Source organism: Odontomachus brunneus, unplaced genomic scaffold (genome assembly GCF_010583005.1).
Source record: "Odontomachus brunneus isolate Ranch 3 - 2012 unplaced genomic scaffold, Obru_v1 Obru_scaffold_019, whole genome shotgun sequence".
In the NCBI taxonomy this organism is placed as follows: Eukaryota; Metazoa; Arthropoda; class Insecta; order Hymenoptera; family Formicidae; genus Odontomachus; species Odontomachus brunneus.
The window spans coordinates 21,583-40,175 of NW_022639469.1; the positions used below are offsets into that span (position 1 = coordinate 21,583).

Here is an 18,593-nt window from a genome sequence, read left to right on the forward strand (position 1 = left end):
CGAGATTAGGGCGGGAAACGACGACTAAAATGGGAAAAGTTCTCAGAGCACTTTAACGCTGCTGAGTTTCCGTTGCTGTCTGTTCGTCTCATTGGCGTTTTTCGCCCGGAAGTTCGCAAGCTCGGGACTCTGGTCGCCTACTAGCACTCAGCCGACGAGAAATTTCTTAATATAATTAAGGAGCCACGAGGATAAAACGGACATAGTGCATAAGTGCACAAGTTCGATCTCTCCTCTCCCTCCCTCCCTCCCTTCCCTCTCTCTCTCTCTCTCTCTCTCTCTCTCTCTCTCTCTCTCTCTCTCTGCGTTTCGAACGGAGTTTGAATTATCTCGCAAATTGTGCCAGAAAAATTTTCGATAAGTGAGTTTGTCGTTGTTACCGTTGTTCGCTCGACGTCATTTTCGCGTGGCTAGTCTCGTTCCCGCGACAAAAGTAGACGAACAAATGGAAGAGCGCTTCCGAATTTACACAGTCTCGGCCTCGTTAATTAAATTCTTAATTGGACATGGATTTTCCCAATTAAAGGGATGCTACAACTGAAAACTTTACCCACAGAATACTGATATTTTTCTGCAAAGTTTGTCATGTTAGTTGTATAGGATTACCAATGCGATAAAAGTACGTGCAAAAATAAATAGAAATATTGCTCAATATGTGAAAAACGAAAAACGAAAACGAAAAAAAAATTTTGATGTAAAATCTCAAGCTGTCAGTTAGCGTAATATTTGTTTAATCCAAAAGCCTCGCAGTTTGTACATATCAAAAGTGTGGATACTCCAAACAGAAAAATTTTGAAGAATATTGCTGTACCTTCACATGTGAATTGAGAAACTTAAGAATATCGGGAAAGTTTGCAGAAAGATTTTTATACATACATAATTAGGTTTCTCGCTGAATATAGTAAAATAAAACAACACACATTTACGTAAGTTCTCTTTGTACAAGAAATACGAAAAGGATAATATAATGTAATTGTATTAGTGACGATCGTCTCTGCGTTATCGATATTATTCGAGTTTATTATCGACTTCAACACCCCCTTAATTAATATAATTCATCCAATTGATCTGTCGTAATAATTGCGCAAAGAATAGTGCAAGGACAAGCATTAACTAACGAGTGCTGAGTACAATAGTTCGCACCTAGCAATTAATCAACGTCCAATTGCGACGCGGAATGACTTTAATGAGAATCTCGAGCAAAACCGACGAGATGTAACGGGCAGATGATCCCCGCGTCTCCCAATCTACTCTCTATTTTCCGGTGGAATGCGATTTGCCTAAGTCCATGGAGAACATTACATCCAGTAGAGCTGAACCTTACACCCTCGAGATTCATGAGAACTCGTTGATTCGGTCACCGCGCCGACAATTCTCGCAATTTTTCCCACGACCGACCAGGGATACGTGGGCGAAAAAATATTAAGCTCGCCTCTCTATGTGACGATTCGCCTTTGACATTTCGCATGATGCAGTGCTTCCCTAGACCTCGGGAGGTACCCGTGTAACCGGCGTCCCGTTTATTCCCGCAGAGCGTTTACGTCGTTCGCTGAAATATCTTACCCGAGGTCCTTCCGATTTTCCGCCGTACAACGAATAAAATGTGATCTCTCGCCGCGAGATCACAATCTCACGTCGTTTCTTTAAAGCTCAGATGGTGATGGAGAAAGCACGGTGGAAGGCGCTTGTGACTGCATGCAGCGAATGCCACGTCGGATGGTAAGACAGAATTATTTCAGCTCAAAGTGAAAAAATTGATCTTTTTGTAGGTATTGCACTGAGAACAAAAAATACTTAAACATTTATTCGTGGGAAATACTTTGTTGTCAAAAATAAAGTTTATTTCGCAGAAGTAAATTTTATTTCAGAGAAATGACTTTGTATCCCACAAATAAAGTATTTTCTTTCTTAAAAGTGTAGAGATTAATCTCCACAGTTCTCTTGATTCTCTGGTCTACTTGTCGAATAATGACTGCGTCTGGATCAGTACCAAAAAAATTCATTTTCAGGTATTCCTTCGTGAGAATCACCCATTAGCCTTCTCTCTCTCTATCGAAATTCTCTGAAGAAAATGTCCCCTTTGCTTCTCTCGTGCTCGAGCGAAAATTAAAGAAGATATATTTCTACCAAATCGGCCTACTTTCGCCCAAATTTTAGTCGCGGGGAAACTGAAGTGTATATATTTACGTGTAATTCACTTCATCTCTCATTCGTATCACTAAAGCCATACCGCGGTGCAGCCAATTCATTGTTATATCTCGAGAATATCGGGAGCAAGTAAACGACTGAACATCTCTCTCGACACTCCGACGCTCCGCGAAACCGAATGCAGGCTCCATGCCCGACAGCTACGCCCCTGACGAGAGGGGTGCTGTTTCTCGGACGTACATTCGTCGGCAGGATGGTTTTCAGGGGAGATGCAGCAGGGTGGCGTGACAGAGAGGGTGGCAGAACGAGAGGAATACTGCGCGAAGGTGGAGGCCAAATCTTCCGAAAAAGAAATGGAAGAGTCGCAGGATGCATCACGGAGAAGGAGAAATGAATCGAGGTGAGAGGATGAGAGAGTTGGCTGGAGAGAAGAGAGAGAAGAGTGCAGGACGCGAGGGTAGCGGAAAGGGATGAGAGTTGCAAGGGGAGAACGAGATGTAGGAGGAGGAGGAGGAGGAGGAGGAGAGGGAGGACAAAGAGGGGGAGGTGGAAAGGGTGGGGGCAGGGGGAGAGGGAGGAAATGGGCCGAATGAGAGCATGAACGGAGCGAGAGAGCGAAGTCCCAAGAGCATCCCCGTATCGCGAAGGAACAGGGACCCCGGCGGCGTGGTGGCAGGACCGGCGACGGGGGTTGGCGGAGGCAGACGCGTTCGCGGGGGTGGGTTTCGTACGGCCAAGGCAGTGGAGCCGCGGACAGTCGCCTCGACGCTACCACCTCTCTCAGTTGCTCCTCGGTTTCCGGACTCTGCGGACAGGCAGGTTAGTGAATCCAATTCTCGTTCATTCACCAGCGCGTCGTCGTTCTCTCCGTCGCACCCCTTCGTCCTTTCCGCGTTACTCTCCCTCTTTCTCTCTCTTTCTCTCTCTCTCTCTCTCCCTTTCTCACTACCTTTCTCTCTCTCTTTCTCTCTCTATCTCTCTCCCTCTCTCTCTCTCTCTCTCTGTTTGTCTCTCTTTCTGTCTGCCTCTCGCTCACCCTCTCGCCACCCTTACACACCACCGCGTTTACACTCGCGTTTCACGTGTCACTGCCGCCGGCAAACGCAACTTTTTCCTCGCTTTCTGGGTGACGATACCGGGCTACGTGCAGGCTGAGCTGATGCGTGTCAGGGGTGAGTAGTGCCGCACGACCAGGTCGTGGGCTGAACTGCCGAGGAGAGGCAACGCGCGAAGCTCCGGGCCGTCGCCGTCCGAATGTCATAACTGATGCGGGCGTTACACGCAGCGCGCGCTCGTCGCTGATTGATGAAAATTAGGCGTACGCGCCGCTGACTCGCCGTGACGCACAACCTGTTATGCCACCGTTACGGAGGAGGCGATATAATGATGACGTCGGGGGAAGGGATTCTGAGCCGACTCGGAGGAATGTAATTGTGTCTAATGAGACTGTCGGAATTAGAGCGGGAGAATTAGAGCAGAGGCGTAATCTGCGGGGCGCGAAACGTGTCGCGCGAGGGAACGAGTGGTGCGCGATTGATACGATTTTTTTTTCGACGGACTAGGTCACCGATTAGAGTGAGGACGGACGATTATCGAGGAGATCGAGAGGTCCTGGCACTTTAGATTATCGCCGCGCCTGCCCGCCGACAATCGGAGAGTGCGGTTTTCGTTCAGGAGGACAATTTAGAAAACGTTTTAGATAGAAGCTTTAATTAGCTATATCGTAATTACTGTTTGCGGAAGATTTTGCAAATGATGCCAAATTGTGGGAAAAATTTAGATAGTGTTTTAGCGAAGATATAACAGTTTTTTCTGCGAAACTATAATGTAAATTGGATAACAGAATACTACCAAAGTATAAGAAAAATTTAGATAGTGTGTTTTAGCTGAAATATATAATTTCTCTTTTTGAAACCATATAACGCAAATTAGATAGAAAAATAATACCGAAACAGAGAACCAGTTTATATAATGTTTTAGGTATTATATAATAATTTTTCTTCAAAATCGTAATGCAAAATGGGTTAGATGTATAACACCAAAATAGAAAAAAAAGATTTAGATAGTGTTTTATCTAAAATATATAGTTTCTCTTTTCAAAACCATAATGCAATTTAGGGATAGAAAAATAATACTGAAATAAAAAAAGAATTTAAATAGCGTTTTAGCTAAGTTAAACAATTTATCTGTCCGAAACCACAACGCCAATTAGAAATAAAAAAATAATACTGCAATACAAAAACAATTAACAGTTTTTCAACTATACATATTCAGATATACAGTCAGTCTCTTTCTCTCTCCCCCCTCTCTCTCTCCTCTCTCTCTCCTCCCTTTTCTTTCTCTATCTATCTCTATCTCCCCTCTCTCTCCAGAACCACAATGCGAATTGGGTAAAAAAGTAACTCCGAAATAAAGAAACAATTTAGATAATGTTTTAGCTGCGATATAACAATTTCTCTCCAAAACCTCTCCATTTGTATTTGTAATACAAATTGGGTAAAAGAATAACGCTGAAATAGAGAATCAATTTAGACAATGTTTTAACTAAAATATAACAATTATTTTCTCCGCAACCGTAGTGCACATAGGGGAAGCTACGCCTTGTATTTTAGCAAATCGCAGGTGAAACCTGCAAATCGCCAACGAAAATTGTGACGCATTGGACGTTTCGACACACATTCTCTAAAATTCACGAGCCGCTCGCTAATCCGCGTCCTGTCAGTTATCAAGCATAACCTTGAGCAAGAATAGAACATATTATGATTAGCACCGCGGGCAGCAATTACTACGCTCGCGTACGTGAATGGCCATAAAATTCTCGACGCCCCATTCGGCGCTGCCGAAAGTAGGTCAGTCCGAAACTGGAAGCCGTCGATCGGCGAAAAACGTCGGCGCGATTTTTAACAAACGCACATCCCACGCATGCTGATCGACGATAGTACCATAGCTTTATTTCGTGAGCTGCTCGTCTCGCTTGTTAAGCCACGGCTCTCCACACACTGACGGTGGCCACGACGACACGACGGAAAAGCATCGTGACAAATCGCCTTATTCTCTCGCGGGGAGAAAATTGCGGAAAGGTCGCGCGTGAGCCACGTCAGATCCGATTAGGCTCCGTCGCACGAACCGCCGATGGATTTTGCATCCTAATTACGTGTTTCGCCCCCGTACGCCGTTGTTAGCCATTAATCACGGCTTAACTTCTCTAAACACGTGCTGACACAGCGTCGATGTAATGAATAAACACAAACTAATGACGACTTCGCAGCGCATTAGCCCGACATCCACCGCCGACAACATTTGCGAAACGTCAGCCGCGGCGACAAATTTTGCAAGCCCGAGAGTCGAGTCTCGATCGAGTGTTCCGGGCACTCGCCGTGCGGAATGCGCGCTGCGAACGACACGGGGACGGACAAATATAAGACTTTCTGGGATAATAAAAGATAATTCGCGTCACGCGTCAGCCACAAACGCAGCGCTGGCCGGACGAAGTGTGTTGCGTAATAATATGCTGCCAATAGCACATTGTACTGTGCGGTCCCGTGTGTATTGGTAATTTAACGCGTAATAATTATCTTCGCTTCTATAACTAGTGAGCTCGATAACATCGTTTCGCCCTATATAACTAATGCATTAGGCGATTAATGAAAAGAATTATCCGATATCGCTTATTCACACACACACACACACATAGCGAAGCCACGTTAGGTGGTAAATTACAGAATTAATTCTCAAATCCAGAAATCGATTCTTTTATAGATATCACATTGAGAAAGAGATACTTGACAATTTACTTGTGGTATATAAGATCTATTGGCAGCAATAAATTCTATTTTTCACAGAAATCAATTTTTATTTTATAGAAATAAACTTTATATCCCATAAATAAATTTGTAAGTATTGTTTTCTTAGTATAGAACACATACACACATAATACAACACATACACACATAGCGAAGACCACGTCTTCGTCAGCTAATAAAATATAAAATTATTTCGAATATTTTCAAATTGAAAAATTGATTCTTTTATCAATATTATATTGAGAAAAAAATACTTGAAAATTTATTAGTGGTATACAAACTTTACCGGAAGAGAGATAAATTTTATTTTATAGAAATAATCTTTATTTCACAGAAGTGAATTTTATATTTCACAAATGAATTTTTAAATATTTTTCTTTTATCTTTCTTAGAACACGCGCACACACATAAAACAATTGTTATTCTACTGCTAAAGAAAGCTATTACTCAGCTTACCTTACTCCTTTTAACTAATAATTACGTTTAATAAAGATTATTTTTTTGATAATATTCCTGAAATATATTCGTTACAAATTTGAGGAAAGCTCATTATCACGCACACACAAAAAATTTATTATCTTTAATATTATAAATTCTCTTTAATACTATAAATTATATTTAATTCTCTTAAAATATTATAAAAATATTATAAAAAATATATTATAAAACTTTACCGGAAAAAAATATTTGTTTAATTTTATGTAATAAACAAACCGAATTCTTTTTTTAAATATGCTTAACTGAAAAAAAATGTTAAATTTACTAAGATTTAAAATGTATCTTAAATAAATTTGACGCCTATAATAAACCGGCGATTGATTTACAGATACATAAACTTATGAAATACTTGAAACGAATAACATTTACCCAATAAATGTTATTTACTAAATGTTTTTACTAAATGTTTTTATTAAATGTTTTTATTAAATGTTTTTAGTGTGCAGTATGCATTTTTCTACGTACATACGAAAAAAATATCATTCTATTGTTGAGAAAAGCATGATTACTCAGTTTACTTTACTAATGAAAAGTAATGGTTATCTTCACACAATAAAAAATATTTTCTTCATAAATTCAAATATACTTGCGCGCAAACAAACGGACAAAGCTCATTACTGTGCACTCAAAGGAAGAATTTATTTATAATATAATAGTATTTATAATATTCTCTTTGCGAGAGCATTATAAAACTTTATTGAAGAAAAAATTAGTCCGACTTTATGTACATAACCAAGCCAATTTTTAGATTTAATTTAATATTCTTGATTAAAAGACTAAGTTTATATTAAGACTTGAGATATATTTTGAATAAATTTGATGCTCACGATGAATTTGTGATAAACTTGCGGATACAAGACTTAAATAAAATATTAAATTAAGACTTATATTAAATATTTGAAAAAAAGCAACATTTACTTGAATGCATTCTCCTGCATGTAGAAGCGAATTCTCCTCGATTTATTATTCGCGCACGTTTCTCCCCGCGAGAGTTAAGACAGATTTTCACTCACGGCACATATGTTACCCGTCAATCGAGATCACCAGTCGCACGAACAAGTAAGCAAGAGCAAGACGAAATATTTGCAAGGCGTTGGAAGCAGCGACAGAAACGATATGTTTTGAGCGCGAAAGAGAGGAAAATCGTTTGTAGCACGGAAGAATCACGATGTACACGAGCAGCCGTGAAATTTATATCGCGCACGATGCTGCACATTTGCAAATAACAAATAACTCGGGCTTGTTGCTGTACCTGTCGGATTCGACTCTCACTTGTTGCAAGCTCTCCGTTCGGACGCGTGAAAAGAGCTTTCGAGAAGGACCGTGTCATTTTTCGCCCTCTGGCCGGCCTTCGCAGAGCGGCTTAACGTTTTTCCACCATTTCTCCGTCAAAGCCCGAATGATTTATGGAGCTGCGGGAGAGATAATTTCTGCAGGGTCGCGCATCAACATCGATCGGTAAGAGCAAACACGAGCCGCTCGAAACAAATGGAGAAAGTATCATTGCAGTGGTTTGCGCAACAAGGATCTCCCGATCCTTAAATTGGACCGTTCCAGGCGATTCTTATTGTCCCCGCCGATTATACCCTCGCCGGCAATAAGAAACCCGTGGAATGGTTTTCGTTCGAGCCAATTTCGAGCGAAATTGCCCTTATTCGCCGAACGTAAACGAGAGAATCAATATTATCGGAAGGTCATCGGTCAACGATACGGTGAAAAGCAAAAAAAAAATTATTTCGTCCGCAATATGCCAGCCACGTTGGCACAAGTCCGCGCGATTTTACGTGTATAATGCGTTATTACGAGGATTTTAGCTAAGCGCACGCGAATAAATAAGGAATATTTTTCGCATGATAACGACGAGCGCACGTGGATCGCGCGAAATAAACGTTACAGTGCGACAGTTAAACGATAAAAATGTTAACCAGAGATCTATTTTTGCTTTACGAGAGAAAAATGTTCAAACGATTAAAGCTTACGTCTATCGACGTCACGTCAATTTGGAAAAATTCCCGGAAACATTCAATAAGGGTCGGTTGTTCCAACTTCTTGGCGAGTTAATTGATAGTTAAATCATATATCTGTCTTTGTTTTCCCTTCAATTTAAATAGACATATGATTTAATCAGTTAATTTATCAAAAAGTTGAAACAACCGACCTAATAGCGAAAAACCACATGCAGAAAACGATAGGAATTTTTTTCAGCTGAACACTTGCGAAATAACGGGAAAGTGAATCGAACACGAAGAATCGAAATTGAGAATTGACATCGGAAACCATTCTTAACATTGCAATATTCGAAGGAATCATTTTAACTCCTTTAAGATTTCCTTCTTGTCATTTCTGTTTAAGATCATTTCTGCTTAAGGTTTCCTGTAATCATTTCTGTTTCTCGCGATTTAGAAAAAAATGACTTTTAATTATTATTAAAGCAGAACATGCTGAAATAGTAACGAAAGAGATCGATGATATTGTAATAAATTATTTTTTTATTTATCTTGGATGTCCAAGAGAATTATTTTAATCTTTCATTTAATTATCAATGTTATAAATTGTCAGTGTTAAAGACAATATACAAACTATTATTTGAGATTTATTAGTCCCGATTAAGTTTACATTTTATTTTATGCATTAGTCTTTTTGTACACGAAAAAAATATAGCAAAATTGCGACAAGACTTTTATAATTTTGGGCTATACAAATTATGAGCAAAATTACTATATATTTGTATAAAAATGTATTATATTGATTTTTTGCAAAGTAATATTGTGATTACTTAAATATTTTTTTAATATCGTATGCCAAATTAATCGTCAAATTTACTTTCCAGAGTAATTTATACCACAATTAAGTACAGTCCAGCCTTCCAAAAATATTGCAAAAAGAAATATAATTTTAACGTAATTTTTAATATTATAATATTATATAATATTTTCTCTCCGTGTGTACTTATAGAGGGAAAGTAAATAACAATAATTAAGATGCATCTTATTGCAAGAAATTATAGGTTTAAAAAAATTATGAATATTGTAATTTCTTTACAATACATAAAATGTTTATATTTGGCAAATTATATTCTTAGCATGTTCAAAAGTCATTGACATCATATGAGTAATGACGAACAGAGAGAGAGAGAGAGAGAGAGAGAGAGAGAGAGAGAGAGAGAGAGAAAGAGAGAGAAAGAAAGAAAGAACAAGAGAAAGAGAATATTAGAATAGCAAGGAATCAATAATTCTTCCGCGTATCCAAAGAAAATTGTCTTTTCCGAGCATCTTAATATTAATTAATCCACAATCGTACACGGAAAATTTCAATTTGGGTAACTGAATGGGAACCGTATAAAAAACTCGCTGACAAGAAATAATATCTTTGTTATTGTGACCAAAAACATTTATCTGAACATTGAGCTGCATTAAAACTCGATTGAGATAACTGTGGACAACTGAATAGAAGGCTGAATAGAAACTTCCTACAGGAATCTTTCTGTTTCTACAATCGAGTTTTTCATCTCCTATATAATAGAAAATTCAATTACGTTAACAGAATTGTTTTTTCCATGTAGTTGCATGTCCATGTTGTTGCATGTGATTTGGTTGTGGCAATAAAAAATCGGTTGGACATTGAGCAACGATATACTCTGGTTGATGTAACCAGATATCATCACCGCTGTGACGCCAATAACAAGGGAAATTGCCCTGTGGTTCGAACAACCACATAATTAGTTGTTCTATGTTTTACTAATAAATCTATTTGGCACAATTAGATTAGTATGTGGGCTAACAACACATAGAACAAAATTTCGGAACATTCAGCTGCATTAAAACTCTGTTGAGATAACTCAACCGAGAGTAATTGGCTGAATAGAAACCTCCTACAGGAATCTTTCTGTTTCTACAATCGAGTTTTCTATCTGGTTATCTGATAACAGAAAATTCGATTACACCAACAGAGTTGCTTCTTCCGTGTTTTCTCCGTGCGCGTATACTAACAATCCCTCGTCAAAAATTTAACCCATTTGAAATATCAACTCCAGATTTTACCTTACAAAGAGATATCTTTGTGATAAATATTCTGTTAAAATAATCGATTGTACCAGTCTGTAATCACTGCTACATGGAAAAAAATTTTTGTTCCGGTAATCAAATAGAAACGAAATAGAGACGAAAAATTCACTGACGAAAAATAATATCTCTGTTACCGTGACCAAAAACATTCGTCTGAATATAGCTGCATTATAACCTGTATTAATAGTCATTATTTAAAACACGTGAGATATTCATATGAATTTAGAGTTAGATTTGAATTTCTTTACTTGAATTATACACAATATATACGACGTTACATTTACAATTGCAATTTAGTTGAAAGATTTAGAGTCGATTGTTCTAACTTCTTGGTAAACTACTTGACAATTAAATCATGTGTCTGTCTAATTTAAAGAAAAAATGAAGATAGATGTATGATTTAGCTTATCAAGAAGTTGAAATAATCAGTCCTTAAGTCTATATCAATAGCTATTACTATATAAATAGTTGTTACCTCGAATGAGATACTCAGATTTTAATTTAGAGCTAGATGTGAATTTTTCAGCTAAATCGCAAATGTAAAATGTCATATATATTATATAATTCAAATAAAAAATTCTCACCTAACTCTAAATTCAGATCTGAATATTTCGCGTAGGCCATATTTTAAGTAACGACTATTAACTAACAGCTCTAAAATTCGGTCGAGATAACTGAGAATAATTGATGAATAGAAACTTTTCACAGTAATCTTTTTGTTTCTACGAGCAAATTTTTCATCTGGTTCCTAGATAACAGAAAATTCAGTTGCACTAACGGATTTGTTTTTTCGTGTGCATCCAAATCATCTCGCGGATTGTTATTCGCGCTCCTACCCGAACTCACTTCGTTAAAAAATTGTTATTCGTATTTCCCATTCGCACATGTTGCGTGGATATTAATCTAGCACGCGTCGTCATCGTGTGAATTTTTCGTTCCCTCTCGGACGAGAAAAAGCGCAAATATAAAATCCGGCGCAGAGAGAGAAAGAGAGAGAGAGAGAGAGAAATATAAAAACGCGTCAGCCCCCGCCCCACTTCAGCGGCCGAAATCGAGAGAGAGACGAGTTGTATCGGTGACGGAGCGCGCAGAAGCGCGGGGGCGAGCGGACGAGATTTACGATCGAATCGTATATTCACGGCGTTTACCGTTATCTCCTTTATATTGACGCGCTGTTTAGCACATTCATCATCCACGGGGCCGTCGGTGTCAGGTCGTACGAGTCTTTTTATTACCCGATGGTGTGCAGATACGACGAAAAGGCCGCGCGCCGGCGCGCTCGCAGATAAAACCGGGCATCATAAACTGTTGAGATTCTCTCCGTCGCGCCCCCATAGCGCACATCCGCTTTAATCTCCGCGGACTTCGCTAGCGAATTCCGGTCTAATCACGCTCAAAATTCTACTCTCTCGCTTGTGCCCGTCATTCGCGAAACGCGTCCGTCGTCGAGTAATTTGAAATCTGCAAGCGTTCACTAACGCTTTGAGTCGCAACCGTTATCTGCCGGAGCTTATTGCTGTCTGGGCTTTTTCAGGGTGGCTTTTACACTCTTTGAACTAGAACTTTTTCATATCATATCTCAGAGAATAGACCGATAAAAAACGCCACACCTCCGCCGCGCCATATACATAAGGTATAAAGGTGTTACAGGCTATTATTTCCAAAAACAGGCAAAATATGAAATGTTTGTCTTTTATCAGTTATTTGGTGACGAAGTTAACATCATTCGATGAAGCTCGATTTCTTCTAGTTAGAGTCGTTAAGATAAATTCAGGGATACCTCGATTTTTTAAATGCAGCCTATAACAGCCTATAACAGCTTATAACAGCCTGTACAGAGGTACACTTCATGAAAGAACGTGAATTTATTTATTTTGATTGAAATCATGCAAAAATATGCAATATGTCTGACGGTAAAATAAAAAATGCTCATATGCATGTAAATTGGGTCATTAAATCATCAGACACTCTGTGTATCTGGTAATAAGAAAAAGTTGAAATATAAAACAAAATTATATATATATATATATATATATATATATATATGAAAGTATAAAATAAATATATTTGTGTATTTAATTTTATTGATTTATTCACTATTTCTTATTCATTTGTACAGAAACATTTTTCTTTTTCGTACATATATATTAAAAGTCATAAAGGATCATAAATTAATTTATTTTTGGCAAAAAATTCTACCGGAATGTATAACATGATAATAAAACAGAATCAAAATATATATTATTATTTGCATAAATTTCCAAGTATATTATTAATAAAACATTAAAAATTTGTACGACAAATATATTTGTATATTCATTTTTCTTTTGGTTTTTTAAGTTTTTTTCTGATTTATATAGAAGAGGATGATAGCAATAATGATTATAATAACAATAATAATTATTATAATTGTGTTTCACAAAATTGCTGCCGCGCCAATGTAGTGACTTTTTCCGGATTATAAAAATTAAACAGAATTACCACAGAGAAGTGTCACGAGAAATGATCATAAATTTCCGCAAAAACGTGCAACGTCAAAATCGAGTACGCAGGTGTTATCGCGAGGTACGAAGCCTTTGTCTTCTTTTTTCACTTACTAATCCGGAAAACATTGATACCTACCAGCACGATCGATGACTTAATGGAGGAAAAAAACAGAAGAGGAAAACGTAATATCCTTGCAGCCTGCTTAGCGAACTTTTCACTTGACTACTTCTTTTTTCATTAATGATACTTCCGGCGGTCTGTTGAAAATAGAAAAACGTCTGTTTGTATAGAGCGAGATAGAAATCTCTTTTGATTTTTCAGGCGAGTAATATACCTTTATAGAACGCGTCGAACGTTTCCGGCGTTTCAGAGTGGATTTATCTCGCTCTCATCTCCGAAGTAATGCATGAAAGCAACAATTTCGAGATTCCCAATTTCTTTGACAGGTAATCGGTCAGTAGACTGACGCGTTTGTATTTTCCTCTCCGACCCAGATATCGTTTGTTGTAAAATCGTTGTTCAATATTTGCTTTTTTTCTCTTATGCCGTCAACATTTACTTTATAATACTGCGAGAACTGTTCTTTTATCGCAGCTTTTAGTTATATGTACTATGCGTACTATATAAAGAATTGTAAAAAAAGAAAAAAGAGAACGTGATTCGCAACCATTCTATTTACTCTGAATATAATAAAGATGGCAAAAACATTTTGAGATCACAAATACGACTAGAAATCGCAATTGGAATCGCCAAAGTAATACGCGCGTCAAAATAACGCGCACAATGGATTGAGTCGGGAAAGTAAATAACTCGAATCCATTTAGAGGAGATTAAAGTTAAAAATGTTTCTCGTCGTCACACACGAAAGCAAATCAATCTCTAAATATTAGATTGATCCATCATAAGTCCATGCGGATTTTCCAACAAAATTGAAATATATTTTATTCTTGTTAAAAACAATTTTAATCAGTAATATATGCACCATTCTGTTCAACAATTTTTTGGCACCTTCCACGTAATTTCATAAATCCAGCTCTAAAACTAGTTTGCTTTTCCAATTAAGAAACGTTCTAAATAATTCTTCATAATTTCTAAAAAAGCGAAATTTATACCGTCAAGAGAATTCTGTAATGAGCAAAACAGATAATAACACAGATCGACATTAAACGTGCAACATGTATCATAAAATGTATCATTTCCCGTAGATTTTTGGTCCAAATCCGAATCTGAAAGCAAAATTATCACGTTTTTTCAGAAAATTGGTTTAAAATGTGAAAAAACGCGTTTTTTACCATTTTTTAAATAATATAGCGGATGAAAGTGCTAGAAATATTTAATTGAAATTTAATTAAAACTTGAATCTTGTGCTTTAGGTGATCATGATGAAAATAATGTTACATCCGCCTATCTTGAACGATAATAAATTTTCGTTGCGTACGCGCGCTCGCCACTCTACCGTACGTTACCCGGGGAATTCTGGAGAGAGAAGAAAAAGGAGGAAGAAAGAGAGAGAGAGAATTATGTATCCAAATAAGCCTTCAGATTACATTTTTATCCGATATTAACTTTTCTTGTTCTAAATTGAAATGGACTAAATTCCTAAGAGCGAAATCTATGTGATTTTAATTTATTTCTTTATTTATATTAAATAATTCTATATTAAATAAAGAAATAAATTAAAATCAGGCTTCGCCCTCAGAAATTTAATCTACTTCAATTTAGAGCAAGAAAAGTTAATATCGGATAAAAAATGTAATCTGGAGGCTTGTTTGAATACACAATTCTCCAGAATTCCCCGGATGGCGTATGGTAAAGAGTAGCGAGCGCGCGCAGCCAAAATCTATTATCGCTCAAGATAGATGAGTGTAACATCATTTTCATTCTGATCGTCTCAAAGCACAAGGTTTTACCTTTAATTGAATCACTACTAAAAGTCTCTAGCATGTCTGATTCATCTGCTACGTTATTTCAGAAATTATCAAGAACGCATTTTTTCATACATTTGACCTCAATTTTTTAAAAAAATCTGGCGTCATAAAAAAATTTATTGTATTTAAATAGTTATTGACTTATCCAGTATTTTACATTAAAAGTTTAAATATTCGTATTTAAAGACCAAAAGAATAAAACGTCCAGGATTAAATATATGAATATGTGTGTGATTGATACATTTGCCTTAACGCATTCTTTTTAAAAATTTATAGAAGCAGTTTGAAGGCAGAAAAGATTTTTAAAGAAATGCGTTTCGTAAAAATGATCTATTTTGGTTTCTCACTTACAAGTAATCCTCAAGCAAGACACCCCAATATTTTTCATTTTTTGTGGTTTTATATATCACAAAAAATAATTATTTATGCAAAAAATTTAGCTCGAAATCAACTTCAGTTCTTATAAAGAGAGGTATATCATTTTAATAGTATTATAAAATATTTTTCAAAAATAACACATTTTAAGAAAAAATATTTCATACAAAAGTTCCTTGGTTTCGATGGATGAATAAAATGGTGACCTTTATTCGATCAATCTTGAGGGTCTTAGGTGATAGGGCGTTTCATGGTCAAATGTAGATCACCATCTTACCTATCCAAATCAAAAAACTTTTATCTAAAATATTTTGTTCTAAACTGCGTTGTTTGTGAAATATTTTATAATGTTATCAAAATGAAACACCTCGTATAAATGTTGATATCGATTTTGAGCTAATCTTTTTTTGAATAAATAATCATCTTTTTTTGGAATACTATATCAAATCACAAAAGATAAGCAAGATTGGTGTGTATCTATAGGGTTATTTGTTAGAATCACATTTTTGAAACGTTGTACTTCCGATCTGAATCATCTTGCAGATTGCTCAAATAGAATCCATAATTTTCCGGAGAAATCGGACCATGTCTCAATTAGATCCCAGGAAATTCTCTATGTGGCTAACGATCAACTTATTCGCGCAAACGGGACGAATGCTGAATACTATAAACTGCCGCGGAGAGTATGTGTGTCACGTTTGCGACAAACGGCGAGTGTCATTGTAGCAACAAGGAGAACAAGACAGATTGCGTTTAACGCTCGATCAAGGGGAACAAATAGCGGCGAGTTGGCCGCGCATGGCTTACGAAGTGCTGCTGCTTAACTTTAGGCTCGCGTCCCGCGACTCGACGATAGCTATATCTCCGAATTGTCGATGGGAATAACTTGCCTAATGCGCAACTTTGGTATTTATACCGCCGGGAGTTCCCGTTCGCAAACTCCAAAGCTAACAAATTGCCAGCTGAATGGCAAATATCTTTTACGAGCGCGGCTGCAAACTCCGCATCGCTATATCGACGATTAGTTTCTAACGGCAGCGACGTCGACGATATAAACGCACCAACACAAACGGCAATAATTCCAATCGTGCATAATTCGCTCCTTCTAATTTCTGTAATATTGAACAATGTGTCTTAGCTTTCTCGTGTAAAACAGATCTTATCTAGCAAGATAGACAATCTATTCCTACATTTTATGTCGTTATATTATAAATACTAAGAGAAAAATATCTAAAAAATAAAAAATTATTCGATAGATACTAATAACATATTTACTTAAATCTTTTATATTTAAATAGAACAAACAAAAATAAAACAAAAACTACTTCTGCCTGGGCTAAGTAAAATAGTAAAGTAAAACAGACTCTGTCTGGGGTAGAAATATAATGAAGTTGAATAGACTTTATATAAAAAGTAAACTACAATATTTTCTGCACACACAATATTCCGCGTGAGATAAAACGAGCAATTCGAATATATATATATATATATATATATATATATATATATATATAAGGAAATAGAGAAGCCTCTCAAACTCTCCTCTCCGAGAGAAATTCAACGTAGAGGCGGAAAAGTTCCACTCGCCGAGATACAAACGTTTCATTTTCCTCGAATGGCTTCTGCTGGCTTCGATAAAGTTCGAACGGTCATTTCGGACAGTAATTGCCGCGGTCTGTTGACCAAAGACGATTCGAACTGGGGAATCGCCTGAATGAAGGATCGATTTTCCGGGATAAGTGTAAAGCACCGCAATATTCCCGCCCTTGCCGCGCACGTTCATCCCTCGTCAAGACGTCAGCCAATTCCCGTTCACACGGAATGAGAGTCGACGAGCGACGCCTGCGAGTCTATCGCGGAATACCTATTCATGTAACGTAGAGCACCGAAAGAAGTATTCTCTCGCGGTTCTCTCTGTCAGTTAGCCTCGATTGATTCTCGCCTGTGAAAGGATCCGACGATATAAACAAAATAAACGCAAAAGAAAAATGTTATTACTTGCTACTACACCGACAATATAAGACATAAGGGCGAAACTACTATTCATCACAATACACTATTCAGACAATATACGAAGAGAATTTTATAATAAAAATTACTATAGAATTTTCTAACAAGAAATAGGTCGATATTCTCTGTAGTAATTGACTATTTCTTTCATTTCGTAGATGCTGCTTGTATCTCAGGGATTAAAATGTGCTATAAAAAAATGTGTGCATCTGTCGAAATTTCCTATGTTTCTAGCGAAATTCACTGTTTCTCAACAAGATAGATCTTACTGACAGTCTACTCCTATACCACGCTACAGAAAAACACATAATGTATTCAAACTGATGTTACTTGGTTCAGGTATTTCATGCACGGAGAGAGTTTTATAAATTATATTTTATAATTTTAATAAAAATTACTCTGCAGGACGTTGTACCAAAGAAATAGATCGATATTTTATGTAGTAATTGGCTATCCTTTTATTTTATATGTGCTAGTTATATTTCAAGAACTAAAATGTACTATTAAAACGCTTGCTATGTTTTTAGACATTTGAATAAAAAACGCTAAATTAAAACAAAAATTTGGTTTGCTTGCTATATAAAGTAGAAACTATATATAGTACAAAATGTACTATATATAGTACTATATATAGTATAAAATGAAAAAAAGATATATCAAAATATAACTATAATATTCTCTCCATGTATTGATGCATATCTAGATATTACATATTTAGATTACTGTAATTCTCAAAAAAAATCTTTGAAAAAGAATTTATTTATTACAACATCTTAAAGTTTTAAAATTAAAAAATTATTAAATTAAAATTTAATTTAATAAAAATTATTAAATTAAAATTTTTCAGAATTTAATCATTTTATATATTGGATCAATTAAAGAGAGTTCGATTTAATTTTTAAATTAAATTTGACTTTATCATTTTTCCCCAAGAGAAATAAATTATCAACCGAGTAACCACCGTCATTATTTATGATTTTTCATGAATGTTCTAATACCATTCTCTAAAATAAAAGTCGATTAAAAACTAACGAAAGCAAAAAAACAAACCAAACTTTTTGTTTAACTCGATATTCGGAACTTTTTTAAGTTTCCAACACTAATATCGTTTTTATAAGAAATGAGAACCTCATCGAATAAAACCTTATAATATGTCGTTACACATTGAGAAAAAAGGTAACTAAAAAAATTAAAAACTTATTCAGTAAATACTATATATATATATATATATATATATATATATATATATATATATATATATATATATATATATATATATA

The 18,593-nt window shown here is 36.3% G+C and overlaps 1 protein-coding gene across 1 annotated transcript in view; it reads left to right on the forward strand.

The window, feature by feature from the left end:
* The first annotated feature begins 2,417 nt into the window (after positions 1-2,417).
* Positions 2,418-18,593, forward strand: part of LOC116841854 — a 54,155-nt gene continuing 37,979 nt past the window's right edge. The window contains 3 exon segments of the mRNA XM_032810283.1: positions 2,418-2,519; positions 2,756-2,894; positions 2,897-2,967. Coding sequence (XP_032666174.1) covers positions 2,418-2,519; positions 2,756-2,894; positions 2,897-2,967 — 312 coding nt within the window.